At 44.6% G+C, this 27,127-nt stretch overlaps 1 protein-coding gene across 4 annotated transcripts in view; it reads right to left on the minus strand.

Annotated features, from left to right (window-relative positions):
* Window positions 1–5,412: 5,412 nt before the first annotated feature.
* Window positions 5,413–27,127, minus strand: part of CASR (calcium sensing receptor) — a 49,417-nt gene continuing 27,702 nt past the window's right edge. For 2 of the 4 annotated variants that reach the window (XM_080987103.1, XM_080987102.1), the window contains 3 exons: window positions 13,114–13,344; window positions 9,666–9,789; window positions 5,413–8,154 (listed from right to left, as the gene is read on the minus strand). In XM_080987103.1, the coding sequence (XP_080843229.1) occupies window positions 6,713–8,154; window positions 9,666–9,789; window positions 13,114–13,344 (1,797 nt within the window). In that variant the 3' untranslated portion in view covers window positions 5,413–6,712. The remainder of the gene's footprint in view (window positions 8,155–9,665; window positions 9,790–13,113; window positions 13,345–27,127) is intronic. The other 2 variants (XM_080987100.1, XM_080987101.1) reach the window with 1 other exon arrangement.

Below are 27,127 nucleotides of genomic sequence, written 5' to 3' on the forward strand. Positions count from 1 at the left end.
CTGCCTGCTTTTCATTCTTGAGCATGAAAGCATTCCATTGTGGGAGCCTCTGCATTCCTTTCCCCCTTCACGTCTGCATCTATTTGATACTCCCCTTTTCATTCAGAAGTCCTACTCTGCAGAATAAAGCTAAAATAACTAGGCTGATGCTCCCCCCCCCCTCAGCTGTGTAGTTTCTCCATCTCAGTGGATGAGGAGATTTCATTGGTAGAGCAGAGCAGCAGCGCTGTCAGTGCCTCATCTCATTTGCTAAATTACATTTTTAACAAGGTGCCATCTTGCAAAGGGATCCCTAGTGATCTGTCACAGACGCTTTAGTTGAGATTCCTGCATTGTAGGCGGTTGGACTAGATCACCTGTGGGGGGTCCCTTCCAGCTCTATAATTCTATGCACTTGCTAACCTCAAAGTTTGGGAAATCCTTCCCTGCAGGAATGGTTTTAAGGATTAGTGAGATAACATACTCTCTCTCTCTCTCTCTCTCTCTCTCTCTCTCTCTCTCTCTGTGTGTGTGTGTGTGTGTGTGTGTGTGGTGCATTGAACACTCAGAGTTAAGTAAGTGCTAAATATGCTTAAAGGGTTTCCCTTAAAATGGAATAAAACCTTAAAATTAAACCTTATAATGGAATAAAAGCACCTTAAATTGATAATTAAGGACATTCGTAAAGTCTTTTCACAATGCCTTCACAATAGATGCTCAATATTCCGTAATGAATGTTCTTACTGAATTGTTCCTGTAGCTTTATGACCCTGTCTAGGATTAATTTTAGCATCTACCAGTTCTTGTTTTTTGACTGAGCAAGTGTGAATAACTGAGACTATTCTGAATGAGAATAGCCAGCAAACACCGACACACAAAAACAAGCCGGCTTGAGAGGCGGGGAAAGGCCTCTTTTCACCCTCAGCGCCAAGAAGACAAGACATTATCAGCTGAAAACAGACTTTACTTGCAGCTGCAAAGTACAAAAGGCAACTGTACTCCTTTTGAGTTGAAGACAAGACGCTCAGCCACACATTATAAATATTACAATGCACTAACAAATGTTAAAATAACTGTAGTGTACAAGGATAGAGTGAAGACTCCAGCAAAGCTTTCTGTATTCTATTAAAGCTGGCAGGCCCGACGTCGTGAGGCAGATACTGAGGCTTCAGAACACTGGCCTCTCTTCAAAAAAGACATGAAAAGTAATCCATTTTTATGGCCTGGTGCTCCAAAGTGGCATTTGAGGCCACTGAAATGGTCTTGGCCAGCAGTTCTCCTTGGAGGACCAGGCTGTGTCCCGCTGCAGAATCCTAGGAAGTCTGAAGGAGGCCTCCAGCAAGGTGATTCCGCCTTCCCTTCAGGAAGCACATTCTCTTGGGCTGACCTAGAAGTGCTAGGAAGTGGGATCTCTGCCTTGCAGAACCTTTCTCTTAACATTATTGTCCCTTTTGGAAGTGTCACTATTGATACCCACTCTCCATGTTCAGGAGGACTTTGAAAATGGAGGCTTTGAACTTTTGGAGCAAAGATTATTAGGGGAATTGGGTGGTCATCGTGCCCCCCCCCCAATACTGAATTTTATAAAATAATAGTGTGTGGTAAGGTAAAGGTAAAGGGACCCCTGACCATTAGTTAGGTCCAGTTGTGGCCGACTCTGGGGTTGCGGCGCTCATCTTGCTTTATTGGCCGAGGGAGCCGGCGTACAGCTTCCGGGTCATGTGGCTAGCATGAGTAAGCCGCTTCTGGCGAACCAGAGCAGCGCACGGAAACGCCGTTTACCTTCCCGCTGGAGCGGTACCTATTTATCTACTTGCAGTTTGACGTGCTTTCGAACTGCTAGGTTGGCAGGAGCAGGGACCGAGTAACAGGAGCTCACCCCATCGCGGGGATTCAAACCGCCGACCTGATCGGGAAGTCCTAGGCTCTGTGGTTTAACCCACAGTGCCATCTGCGTCCCTTAATAGTGTGTGGGGAACTGGCTAAAGATGGTTTTTTGTCCCTCTCCCATAACACTGGCACTCAAGAGGCACACAAAGAAGTTGAGTGGCAGCTGAGACAAGGATAGGCAAAATAAAAGTACCGGTACTTCTTACTCAGGGTCATATTGACATAGGGGATTTGCTATCAAGATGGGGTGGTGACCATGCCAGAGATGGCTCTAAAAGGGTATTGGATGCATTCAGGGGAAGACTGATGGGTCTGTGATGTCTGCATGGACCATCATGGTCCAGAGACAAGTCTGTCCCTGAATACCAATTGTTGGGTGGATGTTGCCTTCTTGCACAGCTCATACGCGCTTCATAGAAGCATTTGAGCTGGCAAGTGTTAGGAACAGGATTGCACCTTAGTGGATCTCTGGTCTGCTCTAGCAGGGCTCTTTTCATCTTTTTAATCACTTAATGGTAGTCCAATGGTATGTAAGCTCCATTGGAAAGACAGACCTCCTTCTGAGCAGACATGCATCAGATTGCACTGTAAGGCAACAACTGGTTTTTCAACTTTCTTTTTTATTATTGTTTGAATGGAAAATTATATTGGCCCTAGTCGTGATTTATTAAGACATAACATCGTTAAAATATGCTGGCTAGCTAGTCCTTAATGCCTGTTAAAAAGAAAATCTCACTAGTATGGTAAGGAGTTGTTGTGAAAGTGCAGCGAACAAGGATGCCGAGACAGAAGCTTCTCACGCTTTTGGTTCAATGCTTGTAGAGTGAAGGCAAGTGTAGGACGCAAAAAGAACAAGTATTTTGCCAAAGAAGAGGCCCTTTTTGTTGAACTCAGAGCTCAGCTCTTGTTCGACACACTTCAACCTGAAATGTGGACTAGCAAGGACAGAGGGTGCACCCTTAGGCTACTTCCATGTGTACAAGGCAAACAGCATGTGATATGCCATTAGGAAGACATGCCTTTAATCTGCCTTTTCCACAAAGTAAGGGAGTACATCCCCCATTCGTATATGTGTTAAGCCTTGCATGGGATGAAAGTCATGCAACTCAGCCTATATTCACTGCAGGGTGTCAGAAGCAAAATGATTAAGCTTCATGCTGGGTGCATGATGGAGAGACATGTCGTATGACCACCTCACCATGAGCTGAACTCCGGCTGCACTCATACAACCTACTTCAAAACCACATCAACAGTGTTGAGCTGGCTTTGACCTACTGCTGTCTCCTTTATTGCTACTGTACCAAGGCAGGGTGATTCCACAATCCACACTCTCTGGGGATTAAAGGCAAGGAAGTTGTCTAAGCCATGCAGGGGAGAGTGCTGCGGACTTGCACTTCTCTTGCATCAGAAGAAAGCCATGCTCAGAGTTCAGTACTAGCACTTGTGGGTAGATATCCTGCAAACTCTGGTTGCTGGATCTGAATGCAAATGGTTTTTTTGTTTTTCTTACAAAAGCCAGAAGATTTTTCTGCCCAGCTTGTGTGTGTATGTGTGTGTGTGTGTATATATATGTATACACACACACACACACACACACACACACACACACAGTGGTACCTCAGGATGCGAACGGGATCCGTTCCAGAGCCACGTTCGCATCCCGAACAGAACGCAAGATGCGACAGCGCGTCTGCACGTGCGTGGGTTGAGTTTTGCCACTTCTGCGCATGGCCATGACATCATTTTGACCATCTGCGCATGCACGAGCGGCGAAACCCGGAAGTAATGCGCTCCGTTACTTCCGGGTCGCCGCGGAGCACAACCCAAAAATACTTAACCTGAAGCGTATTTATCCCGAGGTATGACTGTATACAAACAAGTGAAGCAACCTCAGAAATGATAGTCCACTGAGGTTCCTGAAACATAAAGTATAAACTCCTTTCTAGTGTATGTGTAATGGTGCTCACTCTCAGGGCCCTTCTAGCCCAACACTATCCTATCACTAAACCCTTAAAACGCCAGTGAAGAATTATTAGGATTAAATATAAGAGGCCAGGCTCAACGCCATGACTCTTTAACCTCAATATGAGGAGTAAGATCTACGGCTAAAATACAAGAGACTCTTGCTGAGCAGGAAAGTCTACTTTTTTTAAGGATTTTTAACAAAACAAGGGGGAAAGAAAACCTTGGACAATGCTGCCATTACATGTCACATTCTTGAGTATGACTACTTGGTGCTGACATTTTCACAATGCGCTGGGTGTTGTGTTCTCTGGACTCACAAATAGTAGAGCACAAAATATAGATAGGCAGAGCTACGCACTTTCCTTTGTATCACTCAATGGACATTCAACACCTGCCCTTTTATTTCACTTCTTACATATGCTACACTTTCTAAGTTGGTGATGACATGATGCATTTCTAAGTTTTGTGCTCGCTGTGCAGGATTATATGATGTGGTTCAACTGCAAGTACTTGGGGGAGAAGAAGCTGCAAACATTTGGAAAGTATTCAGTCATAGATTCCTTAGTTTTCTCTCTTAGGGGCAGGCCCAATATTACTTATGGATGCATTCTCTACTTACAGGAGTCAGCTGTTAGGTCTTGACTGTCACAACAACCTCTGCTATCTGTAAGATACATTTTGGAACTCCAGCAGTTGCAGAAGTCAGGGTGACAGAGATCATGGCATTTCATTCTACCCTTAGCAAAAGCATTAGCCACACCTACCACTGGCTAGCTGCTTTAATTCTTCCTAAAGAACAAAACAGGGGACATGCCTATTTTGTGCTAGTTTGCCATTATTTAAGGCTCCCATTCATACATTTCCTTGGAGAAGCTTTTTGAAGGACCCTGGACTGTCAGCTGCTTTCTGCAATAGAGCCTAGCTTTCCAGGTATTTAATCTCCAAAATGATCCTCAGTGCCCTGGGGCCTGGTTATTATTCCCTGAACTGTTTGCTATAAATATTGTTTTAACTTGCTAGACACATAACTTGGGAAACCTCAGGTAATTAATGACCGTATGCTTCTGCAGCCATGAAAAGTTCAATGAGGCCTCCTTGGGGATGCGACTCCTCACTTTTCAGAGCCTTTTCTTTTAGACTGTCTCCTTCCTTTCATGCTTAGTTGTTAGCCCAATTATGCCTGCAAATACTCCCCAAAAGAGCCATGGGTTTGACAGAAGTTAACACAGAACAGTACAAATGGCAGAGCAGAGCTGACCAATGAGGCAGTTACGGGTGCACAAGCACCCAAAAAGGATCCTGGACACCTGTTCAAATTAGACTTGAAAGAAGCGTTCTGTTGTAGCCAACTGAAAAGGCTGCTCTGTGTGTGGCTGTGGGGGGGCATCCACAATGATGTACCGTATTTTTCGCTCCATAAGACACATTTTTTTCCTCCTAACAAGTAAGGGAAAATGTCTGTGCATCTTATGGAGTAAATGCCTATGGACGGCGGTTGGATCCTGCTGCAGTCGCGAGCAAAGGATCCATGGCTCCCCTTCCTTCCCTCCTCCGTGGCTCGCTTTGAAGCAGCAAAGCGGGATAGGAGCCGCTTACACGGGTGTAAGTGGCTGCTGTCCCGCTTTGCTGCTTTAAAGCGAGCTGCAGATCAGGGAGGGAGGGACAGGCTCTCCTTCCTTCCCTTCTCCCCAGCTCAGCTCGCTTTAAAGCAGGAAAGCGGGAGAGGAGCCGCTTACACGAGAGGAGGCTGCTGGGGTTCCTATGTTGGGTCCGTCTGGGGGCGTGCTGCCTCCCCGCTCGTCGCTCCTTGAGCACGCACGCTAAAGAAACATACAGCTCCTGTCCCTCTCACTCTGATATACCGGTAGTTTATTAAATAGTTTAGTACAACATTTGATTCAGAATATCCCCCCCCCCCCCCCGTTTTCCTCCTTTAAAAACTAGGTGCGTCTTATGGAGCGAAAAATACGGTATCTGGTTTGCAAATGTGCCCAAGAGGATGGGTGACCCCTGCTGTAATAAAATGCCAGCCATTTGCAGCACAGAAGCCATAACAACAGTAGCCTAAATTAAGTTATGGGCACATGTTACTGAGATCTCTGTAAATTCCCCAGGAGCACAGGCTGCCCTTCCTTTTTGCCTACCAAGTGAGTCAACCCTGGGCACGCATCTCTGGGAGGACAGCAGCTCTGCATAAAGCAGCGATGTTTCTCAGGACGTTATTCCTCTTTTATGAGACATTGGGAACAGCATAAAGCGGCTAATCTTTTGATTGTAAATACAATGAGCGATGTCTTCTTATTTTTAAATACTTTACACGTGGAGGGCAACAGCTGAAATTCATTTAGCATGTTTGCCTAGGGCCTGGAGGATGACGTTCCCCTAAGTCAAACCACATGTCCTGTTTTGTGTAAAGCAGAAAGGTTTTCCTCGTTGCAATATGGCTAAGCAGATTTACATATAAAGAGGGGCTATTACACACCACGAAGAAAAGGGATAATATACATCAATGTAAAAGCAGAGCACGTTACTAGAACTGTTCAGAGATGTTCACTAACCAGCAAGTTGGTGGCCTTGGACCACTAGGGTAGAACGATGATAAACTCCACACAAAAATCTGCTAAAACCCAGTGGGGGGGGGGGGGGTACTAGTCCTTCCAACGGGTTTCTTCTCCTCATATCTTCCACAACCAGCACAGGTGTTCACTAAAATTATCACTAGGCATTTTCTTCCCCCTCCCACCCTCAACAGCCCTTTGGAGGTGAGTTTATCCTGCTGATTCTAACCCTAAGAAGTGGCTGGCTGTGTTGCAGATGTATCCAGTCCTTTCCCCCCGTTTTAGAGAAGAGCGGGGAAAACAGACTCCTTTTTCTTTGATTATGAATGAATGGCGTTCTCTAGGATGGAGTCATTGCCTACAAAATCCCGCAAGTATGCATCTGACAAAGAAGGTTGCTCTTCTTCCGAGTTTTGCACTTCTTGCTTGGCTTCTGCCATTACTGGTTCCTGTGTGTTGGAGTCTTGAATTGAGGGCATCTGGAAGTTGGGCTCGTTGCCTCGTGGTTCGCTGGGTTGCAGAGGAAGCAGGGCCTTGTGGCGCATGAGGCTGTCGTCACTGTTTTGGGCTTCCAGTGAGTTCCTGTGCTTTGCATTCCGGTTGGCTACTGCATTTGTCTGGTGCTCCTCAAAGCTCAGCGAGAAAGTAACAGTCCCACCGCCAAAACTCACCTTTTGCTTGCACCCATGTGGCTGCTGCTGGTCCACTGGACTTGGCAGTGAAAAGGGATTTTCATGGTTGCTTTTACTGCTGATGGACGAGGATGGGGTCGAGGCTGTGGAGCCTCCAAGACTGTTGGACCTCTTGCGGGACACATTGCTGCGCCGCAGTGTAGCCTTGGCAGCCACCTTGAAGGCGTGGGCAGCGGTGCTAGAGCGCACCTCCTCAATGGTGTTGCGCGAGGGCTTGAAGAGGATGATGTAGACCTTGTTGAAGAAGATGCAAGCCAGCTGCCCAAAGCTGGCAGCCAGTATAGCGATCACCTCCACCGCCGAGACAAATTTGCCGTAGGTGCTGGCGTAAGCTGGGATAAAAGAGATCCAAACAATGAAGAAGATCAGCATGCTGAAGGTGATGAATTTGGCCTCGTTGAAGTTCTCGGGCAGCTTGCGGGACTTGAAAGCGAAGAAGAAGCAGATAGCGGCCAGGAGGCATGTGTAGCCGATCAAGAAGCCCAGTGCCATCAAGGAGCCCTCGTTGCAGGTGATGAAGATGATCTCGTCCTCCAGTTCATGATTCCGATAGCTGGAAGGGGGAGCCGTATAGAGCCAGATGACACAGATGACTATCTGCACAAAAGTGCACAGGAAGACCAGGAGGAACTGGAGGTTAAGGCCCCACCACTTGCGATGGAGGCTTGTGGGTATCTTGGCCTCAAAGACCAGGAGGACGCGGTTGGTCTTTACCAGGATGCAGGAGATGCAGAGGACAAAGCTGATGCCAAAGGCCGGCTGCCGTAAGCGGCAGTTCCAGTCCTGGGGCTCCCCGATGAAGAAAAGGGAGCTGGAGAAGCAGCAAAGCAAGGAGAAGAGGAGGAGGTAAGAGAGTTCGCGGTTTGTGGCCTTGACGATGGGTGTGTTGCGAAATCTGGTAAAGACCCCTAGGACAAATGATGTGAGGAAGATGCCTAGTATAGCGAAGAGGGTGAGCGCGATCCCAAACGGCTCTGTCCAAGACAAAAATTCTATTTGCTTGGGAATGCAGAACGTGTGGTTTTCGTTGGACCAGAAGTCTTCATCACACCTCTCACAGGCACTAGCATCTGGAAAAGACAAGACACTCTTGAGAAAGAAAGAAAGAAAGAAAGAAAGAAAGAAAGAAAGAAAGAAAGAAAGAAAAGAAAAATTTCTGAACCTGAACAGCATGTATGTTGCGTATTGTCTTATCCGCTGCCTGAGAGTTGACCAACTCTGGCTCATTTTATTTAATTATTAAAGTGATCTAGGACCCCAGGGCAGGTTACATCAACAAATTACATGAAGCAATGAATAAATATTAAAACACACATGCAATTTTACAAGCTTAAGAACATTAAACATCTGTCAAAATTACAATATAGGGCCTGGCTAAGTCATTGCATTAGGCTGAGGTGACCTGCAAGGTCTCATTCGTCTTTTTTCTTTGTTTGTGTAATGTTGAGAGGTAGATGGGGTCTGGTGCAAGACCCCTAGAACATGAGCCCTTGGGGGGGGCAGGGTTGTAGTTGCCCCTGCAGGCTCTATGCACAGAGGGCCACAACACCTGTATCAGCTAACCTTATCATCATCATGACCATCAGCATCATTTTATTAAATTTGTTAGATACTTTATCTTGCCCAATGCAACCTGAAGTGACTTGTGACCAAACAAGCAACCAATCAAAAATAAACAAAAGCCCACATTAAAACAGGGGGGGGGGGCAATAAAGATTATGACCCAATACATTACAAACATTCCATCCACTTCTAAAAGGCCACAGATATACAGAAAAAGGCCAAAGGGACAGGCAGTAGATGATAAGAGGAAAGCTCATTCTTTTACAAATTATTCCCCTTCCTTAAAAATATGAAGGCAGTTCCAGGCCTAGATGGTACTATAGTGGTAAATCAGCATTTTCATATAAATTTCCTCCATACAGAAAACTAGTGTGCCAGGGATTGTAATTAGGCTTCTCTCTGACACACTAGTTTTCTGTCATGTGCTTCCATCATGATGCCCCAGAATGCAGGCTTGCCACCTTGGAACTAGGCCGGAAATGGTACCTGGCTGAGATACGGACAGTTCCAGGGAGCGCCCAATTTAGCGCAATGTGGGCAGTTTCTCCACACAGGTTGACAAGCAGAGGAGGGGAAGAAGAAGAAGAAGAAGAAGAAGAAGAAGAAGAAGAAGAAGAAGAAGAAGAAGAAGCAGCAGCAGCAGCAGCAGCAGCAGCAGCAGCGGCGGAAGAAGGCTACCTACTGAGAAGATCAATAAAAAAGCCAAATTTTGTCCTCGCTCAGGACATATTAGCAAAGGGTGAAGGCACTGCAAACAAAGTTTCTAAGAGCTGTGATCTACTACTGATTCTACCACTCAAAACAAACACCTTCCTATTTTGTTGCTGTGACAACTGACTTCCCTCAACGAGGCCATGAAATTCTTCCAGAGGTTCTGCGACAACACTGCTACATCCTCAATTTGCCCAAACCTTTTGACTGTGGGCTCCAGTTTCGAAATACGTTTTCCAACTCCATCTTGGGAAATGCCTCCAAGCAGAAAAGAGCAAAGCATCGATTTCTCCGCCTCAGACCATACCTGTCTCATCACTGATCTCCCCGTCAGTGCATTCCACACATTCAAAACAACAAGTAGCTGTCCCCTCGAGAATGCCTTTTCTTCTGCCTGGCGGGCAGTCTTTGCTGCAGTTGGAGAACGGCACCTGGAGGAATTAAAAACAAACCAACCATGAGCAGAAAGAGGCACAGTCATCAGGAAGAGTGTGAAAACCTAGATAAAGTTGCTGTGCTCCAGTTCATTCCAGGGACTGAGGTGAGAAAATGAACTTCACCAAACAGGAACAGGTATGAGGCAAAGCCCTCCTGGTGGAGGCTGCTACTCACAGAGGGTTGATAGCAGGTCTGCCAACTACTAGATGCCACTGTCTGTGGTGGCAGCGCCTCCCCTTTTCCACTGAGGGAGAGGACAGTTGGGGGCTGTACAGCCACTTCTCTTCCACTGCCAACCATTCACCTGAGCAAATTGGCAAGGGAGTAGCAGCGCTGGCCACGAGCAGCAGCAGAAAGGGGAGAGACAGGAGACAGCGAAATTGGTGTCAGAAATAAGAGAGCAAAAAGAAGAAACGCTTGAATGGAGACCCTTTCCTGATTATCTGAGAAAATATTATAGGCAAATGAAATGGAAGGCAGGACTTGAAGCAAAGGAATGAGAATGATAAAGGAATGTAATGTAGGACAGATGTTTTACAGAAATATTACCTTTAGGGCAGTAGATTAATTATCTGAATAGAAACATCATGGGAGGAAGGGTGGGAAGCCAAAATCTTAAGGGAACACTGCATTGAAATTGGATTGAATTTGTTAAACTGTTTGAAAACCAATAAAAATTTATGTTCAGAAAAAAGGAGAATCAGTGGTTGCTGCATTTATTGCCCCTTGCTTCACCAGGCAAGCAAGTAGCTACCGCTCTTTTATTTATATTCTTTTATTCCATTCTATTAAAGCAATTTATGTACTGCTTAACTGCAATCATCTCTAAGCGGTGTGCAAGAAATACAATATAGAATATTGGTTAAGTGGCAAAGGCTTTAAGAAAGGAGTGGCAGCTGCCCATGTCACCAGCTCCGTCCCTCCGTGCAGACGATGTGAGGTCGATGCTGCTGCTTTTGCGGGTGGCAGCTCCAAGGAGGGGGCCCTCCACCCAAGGGGCCCCGTCCTTACCACTAGCTGGAGAGAGGAGGCAGGAGACAGTGTCTGCTGCTGCTTCTCCCGGGACACTGTGGTCCTTGCAGCTGCTTCAAAGGATGGGTTGGTGACAGAAAGATTGTCATAGGGGACTCTAGAGAGGTATAACCATATTGTGGGCTGGGGTGTGGGTAGGGAATGGTGTGCCTGTTCCTCCAAAATGTGAGCCCCAAATTGACTTGAAAAATGATAAAACACAAGGGTGATCTTTGTGCCGCTGAGGGCTTAGAATCTGCATGGTCTGTCAGTATCTAACACGGTAATGGGTTGTTTCTCATTGCCAGCGGCAAGAAATTTCCATGGTGGTGTAGCTCTCAAAGGCGGCATCGTGCTGATATGCACAACAGCTGTTGCCCCAACTTAGCTTTGCGTCAGAGAGCAAACAAGCTCAGAATCCATGCTGTGCATCACCCCAGCAATCCTTGCTGCCTGGCATTGCAGGGAACTGCCACACACGATCTAATGGCAGATTTCTGCACGTATACCAAAGAGCCACAAGGTGGAAGCAGAAATCAAAACTGTGACTTTCGAAACAGTGGTCTGGTGCTGAACGTTGCTTAGCATTTGAACAATTTCATGGAGTGGCCTTTCCCCCCCCAGGAACCACAACAATTTGCCAGCTGTGGTCTCATCCAGACCTGCACTTGTCTTGCGCCCAGAAATCACGAGTCCAAGCAGTTTCCTGCTTGTCCCGCACTTTCTAGGGACAGGTCTGTCCTTGTCCTTATGTCCTTGTCCTCTTCTTCTCCTTCTTCTTCTTCTTCTTCTTCTTCTTCTTCTTCTTCGTCTTCTTCGTCTTCTTCTTCTTCTTCTTCTTCGTCTTCTTCGTCTTCTTCAGCTGCCCTATACCCGCAGGTCTCAGGGCGGTTTGCAGAATAAAATCAAAATATAAAACCACAAAATCCAAAATAAAAATAAAAATAACAACCCAATGACCTGCTTTCTCCTGGAAAACCTGCTCTTTAGCGATCAATCGGAACAAACTTCAATCCACTTGATAGACATTTGCTCCAACTCAGTGGTAAAAATCGGGTTTCGCCTAGGCAAAGCAACAGAGCAAGGGCAAGTCTGGATGAGCCCTATGTATAACAACATAGGAGCAATTTAATTAACTACTAAATAGCAAGGCAACAGCAGCTTGAGGCTGTGTGTAAATCTGTATGCCTTCCTTTGAAAGCATTGCTGGCGCTCAGAGGTGGGAAGGACCCCAAAAAAAGCTCAATGCACTTGTGATTCTAGCACCAGGCACAGGGCTGGGAGATCAATGGAAAGGAGCGGGACAAAAAGGGCTTATAGCAACAGGAGGGATCTCAGGGAGGCAAGTGCAGGGCACACCCATCTCCGTCCTCTAACTCCTCACTGCCGCCCCTCAGCAGCTGCCACCTGAGGCAGATGCCTCGTGTTGTTCTTTAGCAGAAATGTTATAAAGAATTAAGTAAAAATAGACTGCTAATGGGCCAAAGGGGAAAAAATAAGGTTAGATTGTGTTAAGATAAATTATAGGACAAAAACTGGGAAAGATGGAAAGGATTTGCTGAAATAGCTAACTCAACTAGAATACAAAAAAGGGAGGTGTGAGGAGGTTGTTGAAACAAGTAAATGAAAGACAAGATATGAAAATATTGGATGTGTTTTTAATTGTTTCTGTCTTTGTTTTTGTTTTTGTTTTGTTAAGATAAGCAGTGTGGGGTTTTTTGGTTTTTTATGTATTGTATTGTGTTGCTTTGTTTAACTCTTTTTCTTCTTTTTGTAATTATTAAATTTCTAATAAATATTATTATTTTTTTTAAAAAAAAAGATGCCTCATGTTGTTTAATGGCAGTGTTCCCCAATAATCACATACCCCTTTTGAGAATTCAGTCTTACAAGCGCAGTTTTAATAATGCTATTTTATCTTTGGATTGTTTTCTGCAGCTAGAAAGACTATGATAAAGTAAAATAAAGAGTTCTGCCATCTACCTATGGAACCCTCAAGGGTACATATACCACACTTTGGGAAACGCTGCTATACAGCATTCAAAATGGCAACTCCAGCACTATGACTTGGAGGACAGGAACTGATACTACACACATAGGCACACTTCGCCTGCTGCTCACCCACATAAAACCAGGCAGCGGCAACAAAAACGATGCATTTTTCCCCCCTTCTGTGCAGCAGGACCCAAGAAAACAGAACCTTGCCATTGGCTATGGGAAAGAATTTCAGCCCAAAAAGATCTGTGGACCTTGTGGGAAAGGTTGATAAATATTAATGTTAGTTTGGGGTGGCTGGTGTCTCTTACCTCCTTTGAGAAACCACTCCATAGAATCTTGTTCTCATTGATAAACAGCCTCTCTCCTTTCTTGGCATAAACATTATAGTGTCCAACTTCCTCAAAGACAATGGAGCCGTCCTCTGGTGACAGGTGCCAATTGATGATTGAGTAATTCCCTATCAGGCCCCCAGATTCGTCAAAATCCACTTGCTCTCCCATGTTGTTTGTGAAGTTCAAGTGCCGCAGGTGCTTCAGTACCTACGGAGAAGGATACAGATATAGGCTGAATCAGGCCATCACTGATACTGGCATCTTTTGACGGACCAACCCTGCTGTGCCAAAATCAAAAGCCATTAAAATGCCTGAAGTTAGGTAGAAACAGAAATGGCAGCTGGTGCTGCTGAAACGTTTACTTGTCAAATGCTTGGGTTGCTTTATACATCCTTTTGCAAATGGGTGTGAGATGATATTCCTGCATTGCAAAGGGGTTGGACTAAACTGGGGTTTCCCAAACTTGAGTCTCCAGCTGTTTTGGACTACAACTCCCATCATCCCTAGCTAGCAGAACCAGTGGTCATGGATGATGGGAACTGTAGTCAAAAACAGCTGGAGACTCATGTTTTAGAAACTCTTGACTAGATGACCCTTGTGACCCCTTCCAATTCTATGACCCCCCCCCCCCAATTAAAATAAACCTCTTATTTTTGAGAAGGGAGAGGGGGCTATAGATGCTGGGGGAAGACTTATTAGAGACACTTGACTAGCCTCTCTTCAACTGGAAATGGCACCACTGTCAGGGAGTTTTCAGGGACCAGGGATGTTCAGTTCTGCCAGGAAGCATAGGATTTGTAGTTTTCTCTGCCTCCCAATTTTTTTTCTTTTCACTTTAATCTTCTCAGAGGTATTTGGGGTGGGGAAAGGGCTGGTAGTGGAAGGGTGTGAGATAAAAGAATGTGTTTGGTTGAGAGAGTTCAGTTGGTAGCACATGAGACTCTTAATCCCAGAGATGTGAGTCTGAGTCTCAGGTTGGGCAAAAGATTCCTGCATTGCAGAGGGTTGGACTAGATGACTCTTGTAGTCCCTTCCCTTCCAACTCTATGATTCCAAATGCCTTAAAAAAAACACCTCTCAAGTCTTTTCAAGTATTTCCATGGAATGCTTGAAAATGAACGCAAACACATACTTTTTTTTTAAGTGAGCTAAGTTGTGTGCTGTTTTTTTTTAATTAAAAAAACCCAAAATGTGCTTATGCCAGCTTTCAGTTTTAAGAACTTCCAAGATTTCTCACACCATTAAAATGCAGTATCAAGATAAAAACAGTAGCAGAACAGTAAAACCTGAGCAGAACAAAACAAAACAACAGTACTTGTCAAAAACTAGTAGATTAAAACCAGCTTAAAATGGCAAATTGGTGAGCCTGGTTAAATGAAAAAGTCTTTGTCTGGTGTTAAAAGAACGTTGAGAAGAAAAATAGTACACATAGGGTACCACAATTGAAAAAGCACCACAACAAATTTGTTTCAGGTGGTCTGAGGGCTGACTTCACACACACACACACACACACACACACACACTTATAAAAACAAGGACCAGCTGCTCAAAGTGGCTTAAAATGCTACTCTTATCATTCACGTTGAAAATTCAGTTGCAAAAGAGTTATATGATGTGTTGATGTGCTGTCCCAAGTAGAAATATTGTAGTGGCTATTGACATGGGCAAAAAGGGACGACTATCTGTTCCTGCAAACAATGTCCCTGAGAGCCTTCTAGAAACATGGCAGGTGTGGGATGGGGGCAGCCATGATTTTTCCAGTACAAGGTTCCTGGTTGGGGCGGAACACCTTCATGTGCCGTTATTCTCCAGTCACATTTTCAACACAAATGTGACATGACCGGAGTTGCACTTTTTAGCTGCTCCATGTGGTAAAGTTAGTGCCTGTGGTTTTTGTTTTGTTTCAGATCTCAGACCAGCTTGTATTCTTAGTAGTTAAAAATAAGCACGCCATATGTGTGCAGGTTTTGGGTCTGTGTGTGGGTAAATCCGCATGGAAATTGAACAGGACATATGAACACATGTAAAAGGGACACAGTCTGCCTCAGGACTGACCCATCTAACCTTAATGATTACTGTATCCAGACAGACTTGTGCGAAAAGGCAGTCCTTTAGATCGGTTGCTTAATTTCTGTGAAACAGGGTAATATTAGATACAAGGCCTGTAATAACTTAGTCCAAAAAAAGTTAAGAATTTAACAAACAAAAATACCGTTTTCTTAAACGTCATGGTAGCTATTCAGAGAAGAGTTTTCAAAGAGAAAGGTGAAAAACTAACCATACTATAGTGACTTGAAACACAGCGGTGCTGGTTTTCCCTGATGTACTCCAAGCCACAGAGGGGACACGGAAGTCTTCACCCAATGTGCTTTACCTGACTTGCTTCTCTGCACTTGCAACCCTCCACCCCAAATCGTATTCAGTGATCCTGCCATCCACACGTGTGCAGGGGATGCCTCAAATGTCCACCCACTCAGCTTAATTGCGGCTTACATTTTTCAAACTGGATGGAAGCTGGTTTGAGAGAAAAGGCATCAAACAGCAGTATTTCTCAAGAAACTATAGGATATACCGTATTTTTCACTCTATAACACGCACCCGACCATAACACGCACGTAGTTTTTAGAGGAGGAAAATCTGTAGGCATGCCACCCGTAGGCATTCCCTCCATAACACGCACAGACATTTCTCCTTACTTTCTAGGAGGAAAAAAGTGAGTGTTATGGTGCAAAAAATACGGTAGATGGATTGTGGCTAACGTTCATGTGCACTTGAGATCTAAATTGCCCTGCTTCTTAGACGGTCATCCAAAAGCTTTACTTTTCTGGTTTATCACCACAACAGTTATTAACGCTGGGCTTCAGCAAATGATTTAATTAGATAGAGCCTATATGATATTGAGTGTCAGAATAATTTGGCCACAATAAGGAAATTTTGTCCATGGTATGATTATTTTCCACCTAGTCATTTTGATACGTCGGCACCCTATTTGCAAAATTTAACAATTCCAGTACACAGATGTGCTTTCACTTATGCAAGATTACATATACTGCCTTCAGCTGTACTTGGGGGTCGATTTCAAAAAATTCCACTTATGTCCACGTGGAGAAGGCAGTATTGAATCAACAGCTCATGTGCTTCTGGCCTGCACTCTTTATAAAGATTTGAGGTGATTACCCCTCTATTATTGTCCATTCCTGGTTGCTCAACCATTGCTACTGTGCTCTTCACTCTAGCAGATCAAGATAACCAGGTGACAGCAAAAACTGCAAAAAAATTAGCAGGGGCAATTAGAGTAAGATCTATTCTTTGATTATTGATGTAAACCTCCAGTTTTTACCTCTATCTTCAGTACATTGTGTTTTGTTTTATTGCTATGGCTAGTGGCTGATGCAAATAAAGATTCTTCTTCTTTTTCTTCTTCATGTGCACTTGGCTTCAAATAGCAAGGTGGGAACGCACTGGAACCTGAGTAAGGGCTAATGTGTTCACAGCCTGAAACTATAACTAGCATGATGAGCGTTCTAGAAATTGCTGTGGTTTACTGATGAGATTACCATGAAAGTTTTTAAAAAGTGTTTTGTGGAACTGGTCTCTTATGCAGTATATTGGATATGTTCATGTAGGTAAGCGCAGGTAATTTTTATCTGTAAGCCACCTTGAATCCTTGTCAGTGAAAAAGGCAGGGTATAAATAAATAATATAAATATAAATATAAATATAAATATAAATATAAATATAAAAATTAATAATAGGTGCTCAACTTTGTCTCTCAAAGCAGACAGGTGCCAACAAATGTGATGGGACAAGATGACAAGACATTTGCTCGGCCTTTTGGGTATAGCAAACCTAACTATTATCAGCTGTTACAGTTCTAATTCAACTTCTACTTGCACCCAGTGCACACAAAGCAAATAAACTGAAAAAGCAACAGAGATATGGCTCTGAACCCCAAAACCTGATGAAGAGCTGCGTGAGAGCCGAAAACCTTGTGACTTTTTTTAAAAAGGATTCTCTTATTAAAGATACTAGTTTCTATTATTCTATTACCCTCATTCTTGTTTCGCTAGTGCTGCAATGGCATTTGTCTAATATTAACATGTCATGAAAATGGAAGTGCGGCAGGAGCAAGATGGGGAAGGGGGAAATGGCAAATGTTATCAGAATCAGGAGAAGCAGCAAAACCTGGACCATCTGCTCAGTCCACCAGCTCACGCTCAGCTAATGACCAACCTGAAACACACCTGACGCCTTTGTTTCCAAACAAATATTCTCACATCAGTGTAGCTGGAGACAGCTTGACTTGTCCTCTTCTCTGAAAGGCTTCTGGGCATCCTTTGAACTGGGGATGCCAATGACTGAGCCAGGATATTCCATGTGCAAAAATATGTTGCCTCCCACTGAATAGAGCCCTGCTTTCTCTTCCATGTGCAAAACTGTCAGACTGGTTTATGTATTTGAGTGATTTAAGTATTATAATTTGAGTAATGCTATACCAGTGTGGCATAGTGGTTAGAGTGTCAGGCCTGGGAGACCGGGGTTCAAATCCCCACTCAACTGCCTCTCAGCCTAACCTACCTCACAGGGTTGCTGTGAGGATTAGAGGAGACCGTATGCACTGCTTTGAGCTCCTTAAGAGAAAAAGGTATGATATAAATGCAACATATACATATGTATGTATCAAAGGGTGGTATTCAACGCTAGTCCTACTCAGAGCAGACCTATTAAAGTACCGGTAAATATACGTGATTAAGGTTCATTAGTTTCTATGGGTCTACGCTGAGTAGGGCTTAGCTGAATAAATGTGTACCTAATGCAAATAACGAAACTGACATTAGATAGCATCTGTAATGAACATTACACTTTTCCTCAATGTGAAGTGGCAATAAGCCAAAACTAATTTTCCAGTTTACTATTTCTGCATATTTGTCTGCCTTAATGATCTCTGTGAGAGGCCAGCAAATTACCAAAATAATGTCGTTGATCTCCTGAAAGGTGGCACCCTCTCTTCTGCTTTTGGAATCTAAAATCATCAAGAGTTTGAGAAGTTTACACCCCACATAACTAGACCGGACGGGATAGAGAAACCATCTGAAGCCAAATCTGACATTTTGAATTTAGGGTGAAAATTTGTAGCTGTGAGATGACGGATGATGCACCTTGAGACATAAAGTCTCTCTCTGTAAATTTGCTACAGGGTTAGGTGATCTACTGCCAACTCTAGTAAGAGTTATGGTTTGCTTCCTATATCCTCTGCTTATATATCTGTAAGCAAACTATGACTAAGACAACATAATTCTCTTGTGCTTTCCCAACCAAATGAATCTCCAAGGGCACTTCTATTTTTCTAGAAAAAGAGGTGCCAGAACTCACCATGAACACCTCCCTTGTTCTCTTATAATGGCAATGGGTCCCACCTCCTGCGTTGTGGGTGGGAATACTGGACAAGCCACAACACCCGATTGGTAGGTCCCTCGTTGCTGGGTTTAATTTGGCCAATGGGGTGCAGTCTAGATGGATCGAGGGACCTATATATGCCTATGCACATGACCCAGAGCTTCCTCTTTTGGCTCGTGCATCGGAACACCCGCCCACCTCTCCCTATATGTAGGGTATTTTGCAACTGACCTTGCTAAGCCGTTGTGTGTCATCTGTCGTTGGGACAGGGGCACGGCAGGAATTTTCCCCACTTGACTGATTGGCTGGTGCCATTTGGGTTTCGCCTGCCGCATAGCAAATCGTCACAACTTGTAAGATAGGCGGATAGGCACTGGTTCAGGTGATAGGGATGGGAGAACGGTCTCGCCATCCCTATGTGAAGGGTATTCCGTTAAAGGAATCCAGGGACTCAACTTGGTTTGGTCAACCCCTGAGAGGGGGTTGTGCCTGTGCCAGAGTCCAGGGGAGCATCTGGGGAGTGGACATAATCCATTCTTGGGCTTTCCACCTACCTCAGGTGTTCACCCTTGGCTGACCTATGATAGAGCTCTGGGTCAGCGCTACCTGGAAGGGTGCAGGGAGCTAGTCGAACCAGAGCCTATGCAACCACTCATTTTCTGTAATCAATAAAGTTGTGGCCTGAATTCTGCCAAAAAACAAAACTAAAATTTGAGTCAAATGTGTCTTTATTTAGGGGGGAGGTCTCTGGGTCTGAACACGCAAAAGGAAATGTAAGTAATCGCTCCCACACACCAGGGATGCTTCTAGACATGGGTGTTCTTAGTGCACCTATTCATTGCTGTTTTGCTTCAAACAAGAAGTGGTATAGGAGGATTGCTTCCAGATGACTGGAATTCAAATGATATTCGGCAGCTAAGAAAGCAGTCCCTAGCCCAAATATTGGGCAGAGTGATTTGCATCTGAAGCATGGTATGGGGGAAAGGGTTAAATGCACACACACACCAGCTTCAATCCTCACTGTGATCAGCTTGTGGCTGCAACTGGGGTGACACTGATGTAAAGACAATGCTATCTGGAAAGGTTAAAGTGACAGAGTTGACTCCAAGAGAGGAGAGACAGACCACAGAGAACAAAATGGTAAGAGGGATCCATACAGACCATAACCAGCAACATCCCTGCCCTCCGCAAAGTACTGGAACAGCTGCACAATGGGTCATCTTTACCTATGGAGGCTGTGCACTTGTTCCTTTGTGCTTTGTGTCAGAAGATTGAGGGGGAAAGCTCAAGAGCAGGACGTTTTACTCACAATATCATGCAGATGCCTCAGAAACAGTGAGTGAATGAAGTGTGGCTATTCCATAATACTTGACCATTGTGGAAGCAGCTCAGGAATGATATGCTGTGGGAGAGCGCACTGATAGCACCACTGCTGCAAACCAGCACAGAAATCTCTCACGTGGGAAGTTACAGACTTCGACTCATTGTACAGAGGGTGTGGCACGGCTGTGCAAAAAGAGCGTGAACAGCGCACCTTAGCTGTGCACTGAGTGCATCCGCCACTGCTATATTCTTTGCAAAATAACTTTCCATCTTTACTTCTTAAAATACTGTCCTTTATGAACCCAATCACAGTCCTCTAATCCAAGCCCACGCCTGCAATCACTTACAATTCTACGCATGTCTATGCAGATGTAAGTCCCACTGTTTTCACTTAAAAAGGTAAAGGACCCCTGGCAGTTAAGTCCAGTTGCAAACGACTCTGGGGTTGCGGCGCTCATCTCGCTTTACTGGCCGAGGGAGCCGGTGTTTGTCCGCAGACAGTTTTTCTGGGTCATGTTGCCAGCATGACTAAGCTGCTTCTGGCGAAACCAGAGCAGTGCACGGAAACGCTGTTTACCTTCCCGCCGGAGTGGTACCTATTTATCTACTTGCACTTTTGGCATGGTTTTGAACTGCTAGGTTGGCAGGAGCTGGGACAGAGCAACAAGAGCTCACCCCGGCACGGGGATTCAAACCGCTGACCTTCTGATCAGCAAGCCCAAGAGGCTCAGTGGTTTAAACCACAGTGCCACTTGTTCACTTCCAAGTTAAGAGTGCTTATTTCAAAATAAATCCCAGTGAAATGGGTGGGACTTTTTTCTGAGGAAAGAGGGCTAGGATTGTACCTCTATCTCTGTCCTTAGCTGAACCCACCCATTGAGGGCTACCAACCCTCCCCTCTCTTCCTTTTTCATTGAAGAGAGGAAAACCAATGGGGGGGAAGCAATGAAATAGAATGTCCTTCATTATTTAATGTATTAGTAAACAGCACCCTCTTTCCTTCGCATTAACACCCTCATAAACCCTTTCCTCTGTGTGTGATAAATGATAATGACCCTTCCCGCTATCATGGTTTTAAAAGCAGGTGCTAAACAGAGGAGAGGCGAAGAAGAGTTTCTGTTCTTGTCAGTCGGAAGCAGATGCATCAACAGGAGAGCTGAAAGATTAGGTGTCCTTTTCCACAAGCATCATTTCAAACCAGCAGCCCCCAGTCATTTGCCCCATGGTCTTCTTAAAACAAGACCTTTTGTTTCATATTACTAGGCTAATATACTAATTTTACCCCTTTAGCCCTTGCACAGAGTTGCCCTGAATGAACTGGGCTTCTTTTTAAACGCCGCTGAATTGATTCTTTGGCATTTATGTTTCTATCTTTAGTTACAAAACATACATGACAAGTCCTTAACAGTGAATTGTTTTGGCTAATCATTGACAGTCTGTAACCTATAAAAAGCTGCAAAAGTCACACAGTGATGAGGGCAGAGGATGTGGATTTTTAAAAAATGCTTTGGGGGGAAATAAAGCATTCGTTCAAGAGGAAGGCAATGCTGATATATTATTATGAAAAATGCCCCATCCATTGGGAAATGCAAAGCGTGCAGGAAGGAGAATCTATACATTCCACTGGTTGAGACCTAGAGTACACCTTGGTGCAAACATTGCATTTTATTTTTCCTCATAAAAATGAATAATGGGGGGAGAGGGGAATAAAGAGACGTAAATGGGGTACCACTAGAGTGGGGGTACCACTGACTCTCTTGTGGAGGAGGCATGTATGTATGCTAGGGTTGCCATATTTCAGAAAATGTAAATCCAGACAAAAACATTGTTGCCTTTTTTTGGGGGGGGGGTGTCAAAGTTGTTGAGCTTTTTTTCCAGCTAGTTTTAATAAAATCAGCCAAAAAAACAACAACAAAAAACCCACTTACAACATGGGATGCCATACATTTAAATGTTCGCCCGGACACCATTTTCGGAATCAAAATCCCAGCGATGTCCAGGATTTTCTGGATGTACGGCAGCCCTTTGTAGCCTGCAGAATGTTTGAAGATGACTTTGCAGGACAATGACTAGGGCAGTGGTTGGAACAGGAGGGCAGGGGAACAAAGGGTGCTTCTTTGTGGCAGTTCATTGAGGACTCACAAGCTGCTCATTCACGCTTTTTGGGTTTTTTTGCAGAATCCACGCAACGTAACTCCAATCAAATTGCCTTTCACTCTCTCTCTCTCTCTCCCCTGCCCCACATTAATCCAGATTTACCATTTCTGCAGAAAATCTGTCAACTAAAAAGGCCCCACAGAAACAGTAAATCTGGATTAAATGGGAAAATCTGAGGATGGCATCATGTAGATGCTACACAAAACTAGCATGAACGAGCAGCACAAGTCCATAATAAACTGCTATGTGGAAGCACCAATACGTCTGGGTATGTGTGGGTTTCCTGGAGAGCATCATCTCAGTCCTTCTGTTCCAGCCATCCATACCACACAGTTGTCATTCCGCACTGAAAAACCATCTTCAAACATTCTGTAGGTTGCATATATACATGCTATACAGTGGTACCTCGGGTTAAGTGCTTAATTCGTTCGGGAGGTCCGTTCTTAACCTGAAACCTGAAGCACCACTTTAGCTAATGGAGCCTCCTGCTGCTGCTGCTGCCGCCGCCGCCGCACGATTTCTGTTCCCATCCTGAAGCAAAGTTCCTAACCCGAGGTACTATTTCTGGGCTAGCGGAGTCTGTAACCTGAAGCGTATGTAACCTGAAGCGTATGTAACCCAAGGTACCACTGTACCATTAAAGCACACTGATGCAGGGTCCCACTTGGATACAATTCTACGACAATATATGCAATATTAATCCTATTCAGAGTAGACCTGCTCTGTTAAAATTAGTAGACATGACTAACTTGGGTACATAAACTGTACTGGGTCTACTGTGGGGAAGACTAATTGTTGGATACAACCCATAGCATTTTTAAAAAACACATTTATATATAATCTTCCACACTAATCTCAAGATGGTTTACAGCATTAGAAGACGTTCTAGTAAGCTTTATTTTATTTTTTTAATGTACTGTAGTTCATAAGGTGCTAAGAAGGCAAGTCTATGCACATTTATTTGGGAGTACACTCCATTTAGCTCAGTGAGACTTACTGCTGGGCAAACATGTGTGAAGGACATTACTAAGCTATCAGTCATGATAATGGACAAACTGCAGTCCAGCATGCCACCAAAAAACAACCATCAAATAGGCAACTTGACTGAATGATGAATGGCAGCTTCTTTTGTGAATGAATGCTCACTGTGGCTATAGGCAAGCTGCTATTCTCTCAACCTAAGTCTCCCATCTGTGGCATTGTCATAGTCTGGGTCCTGTCCTGACTCAGACACAACAGAGAAACAGCTGTGTTTCATCAACACGCCAGTGAAGCCTCTCTCCAAATTTTCCAGTGACCATTCCCCACGACTTCATGTAGATGTTAAAATTGGGGACCAAATAATACCCTTTGGGACCTCACAGCAAAAATGTCAGGGGGCTGATGCTACTCTCTGAAACTATAGTCATTTATGAATTAACCCATATCTTAAGATCCATATCCTGTTCTGTTATTTCCAGTCAATAAAAAGGTAAAGGGACCCCTGACCATTAGGTCCAGTCGTGCCCGACTCTGGGGTTGCAGCGCTCATCTCGCTTTAGTGGCCGAGGGAGCCGGCGTGCAGCTTCCGGGTCATGTGGCCAGCATGACTAAGCCGCTTCTGGTGAACCAGAGCAGCGCACGAAAACGCCGTTTACCTTCCCACTGAAGTGGTACATATTTATCTACTTGCACTTTGATGTGCTTTCGAACTGCTAGGTTGGCAGGAGCAGGGACCGAGCAACGGGAGCTCACCCCGTCGCGGGGATTCGAACCGCCGACCTTCTGATCGGCAAGTCCTAGGCTCTGTGGTTTAACCCACAGCGCCACCCGCATCCCTATTTCCAGTCAATACATCACCTTAAATTGTGAACTCCTAACTCCCTTTCCATTTCTGTTATGGCGGTTCCTGTCACGGCATTCACGGTGTGCTTTTTCCCAAATCATCTCCTATATTAACAGTATTTCCTATCTTGCTGTCAACCATAATTTCAACCATACACTCCTACTTCCCTCCTTCAAGTACAAAATAGTATATATTGTGCTAGTGACAATAAAACCATGACACATCATGATGTTCAGTGGTGCCATCTTTATCCAATTTTAAGCACCAGGCAAAAGCTTTCCCTTTTCTTCAGCTTTCAGCTCTTAATTTGAAGTGAGGCAGCAACTGTAAGACCTGCCTTTTAATTGTACAGGGGTGTGTGGGTGTGTTTTAGGTTTTTAATTAGTTGCGTTTTTTGTAATTTTGTTTTACTGTTTGTAAAGTCGCTTTGAGATGCTTTTTTGAGGAAAGCAACTGATAAATAATAATAATAATAATAATAATAATAAAACTGATCACACATGCAAACCACGCGCTCTACAACTAATCTATCAGATCCACCTACTGTTTTCCTAAGACTGAAAACAATATGGACTTTGAATTATTTTATATCTATATAAAAAAATCCCTGGTAAAGTCCATCTATTGATTAATGGAAAGGCAAATGTCACTACGTGAAGCGCACCAGTGTTTTACAGAGATTAATCTGCTGAAATAAGTGTTTCGTTGACGCTCAGGAGTTTCCCATTAGATGAACCCAGTGACACAGAGTCAAACTACCAGCCTCCCTCTGCAAATATTTTATGGATGACTTGCTAAGTCATCTGCTACAACTCCTCACAATTTAAACAACACCAGGACAAAACAGCCAGTTCCCAGCAACAAGAGTGCCACTTGCTTTCTGAACACGGCCATCTACTCTGGTACAAGCGCAGAGGGAGAACTTCAGGGTGATATGGGGATAGCTACAAACACTGGACTTGCTGCACACATCTTGCTAGGTAAAGGGACCCCTGACCATTAGGTCCAGTGGTGACCGACTCTGGGGTTGCGGCGCTCATCTCGATTTATTGGCTGAGGGAGCCGGCGTTCAGCTTCCGGGTCATGTGGCCAGCATGACTAAGCCGCTTCTGGCGAACCAGAGCAGCGCACGGAAACGCCGTTCACCTTCCCGCCGGAGCGGTACCTATTTATCTACTTGCACTTTGACATGCTTTCGAACTGCTAGGTTGGCAGAAGCAGGGACCGAGCAATGGGAGCTCACCCCATCACGGGGATTCAAACTGCCAACCTTCTGATTGGCAAGTCCTAGGCTCTGTGCTTTAACCCACAGCGCCACCCGCATCCCATGTGAAAAAAGTCCTCTCCTTTATAGTACAATGTACTCTGGGGGTTACCAACCCAGTGCTCATGAATACCCTCATTAGCAACCCCAGGAAGGAGAGACCCAGACCCTACGCATTCATCACCAATCCCACAGCAGTGAGAGACTTCAGGGATTCCGTTTCCTTTGAATGAAAGTCTCTGGAGACTGTGGTGTCTTGTGACATATGGTTTTATTGACACATCTATACAAGCTGAGCATAAGATGGGGTGTTAATGCTGTCGGCCCCTCCAACAGATCTTGTTCCACCGTGAGTTTCAGAACAGGGAGCAAGTCAAGCCTCTGTGTCTTCCCAGCTTTAGATAAGACTAGTAAAAAACTGGGCTCTGGTCTGTTATTATCCAGCACCTTGTATGACATGGCCTTAAGCCAGGAGAGGTTGGGGGGACGCCTGCACTCTACTTCTGAAAGCAGTCACTGCTCACGACCTCAATATATTAAGGACCCCCTCTCCCCATATGAACCGACCCGAACCCAGGGCTTGTCATCTGAGGCCTTTCTCTGTGTCCCTGGTCCCTGAGAGGTTTAGAGGTTGACAACATGAAAACGGGGCCTTTTGGTGGTGGCTCCCTGGTTGCAGAATGCTCTCCCCAGAGAGGCTTGCCTGGTGCCATCTTTAGGTGCCAGGTGAAAACACTCCTCTTTATCCAGACCTTTGGCCATTAAACAATATATGGCTTTTTAAAAGCGGGGCGGGGAACTGTTATTATTATTTCTTTTTCTGTGATTGTTTTATTTATTAATTATTATTATTGTGCTATGTAAATGATGCTTTTAATGTTGTGCTGTGCCTTGGAATCTTCAGATAAAAGGCGGTATAAAATTTGAATATGAGTAAGAAAGGAATCACAAGCTGCTTAATAGCCAACAGGCCAACTCTTTAGTCATGTAAATAAGATGCTTAACAGCCTTGAAAACAGCCATTAACTTACCGTATTTTTTGCTCTATAAGACTCACTTTTTCCCTCCTAAAAAGTAAGGGGAAATGTGTGTGCGTCTTATGGGGCGAATGCAGGCTGTGCAGCTATCCCAGAAGCCAGAACAGCAAGAGGGATCGCTGCTTTCACTGCACAGCGATCCCTCTTGCTGTTCTGGCTTCTGAGATTCAGAATATATTTTTTCTTCTTTTCCTCCTCCAAAAACTAGGTGCGTCTTATGGTCTGGTGCGTCTTATAGAGCAAAAAATATGGTAACTAAGAGACTGGTTTGACCACTTCAGCAGTTCCTTCTACTACAGGATCCCACCCTACAGATATAATACCACAGGCCTGGAGGGGACCAAACCGGCATCCAAACCAACCCCCTCAATCCTATAATAACACAATGCCTCTAAAATTCAGGTGCAGCTCACCCTATCAAGGGGGTGGGATGCAGTACTCATTATGATGCACAGACATAAAAACCTTCCCTTAGAGACAGCAGAGAGGAAGAACAAAAATGAAAGTGTATGTGTCCCACACACATGGGGAATTTTAAAAGAAATATACAGTGGTACCTTGGTTTACAACCATAATCTGTTCTGGAGGTCCGTTTGTAAACCAAAACAGACTGTAACCCAAGGCGTGCTTTCGCCAATGGGGCCTCCCCAAAAAATTTGTTCGTAATCCAAAAAAAGGTTGCAAACCGGGACATGCACTTCCGGGTTTGACATGTTTGTAATTCAAAACGTATGCAAACCAAGACGTATGCAAACCAAGGTACCACTGTATATGATTCTTGAGCTCATCTGATATCTACAAGCCCTAGAGCACCCCCACATTCAAATTGCTGAGCTACCACCCCACCTCCTTTTTCAGTGGGTGGGAGAGAGCAGAAGAGATGGAGGCATGGCAGAATGAATAATCCACATGGCAACGCTGGAGAGGCAGCGCTCATCTGCCACACTATACCAGATCTTCTTCTTGGGTGAATCCTTCCTGCGAAGG

This window comes from Podarcis pityusensis, assembly GCF_964106645.2.
Source record: "Podarcis pityusensis genome assembly, chromosome: 17".
Lineage (NCBI taxonomy): Eukaryota > Metazoa > Chordata > Lepidosauria > Squamata > Lacertidae > Podarcis > Podarcis pityusensis.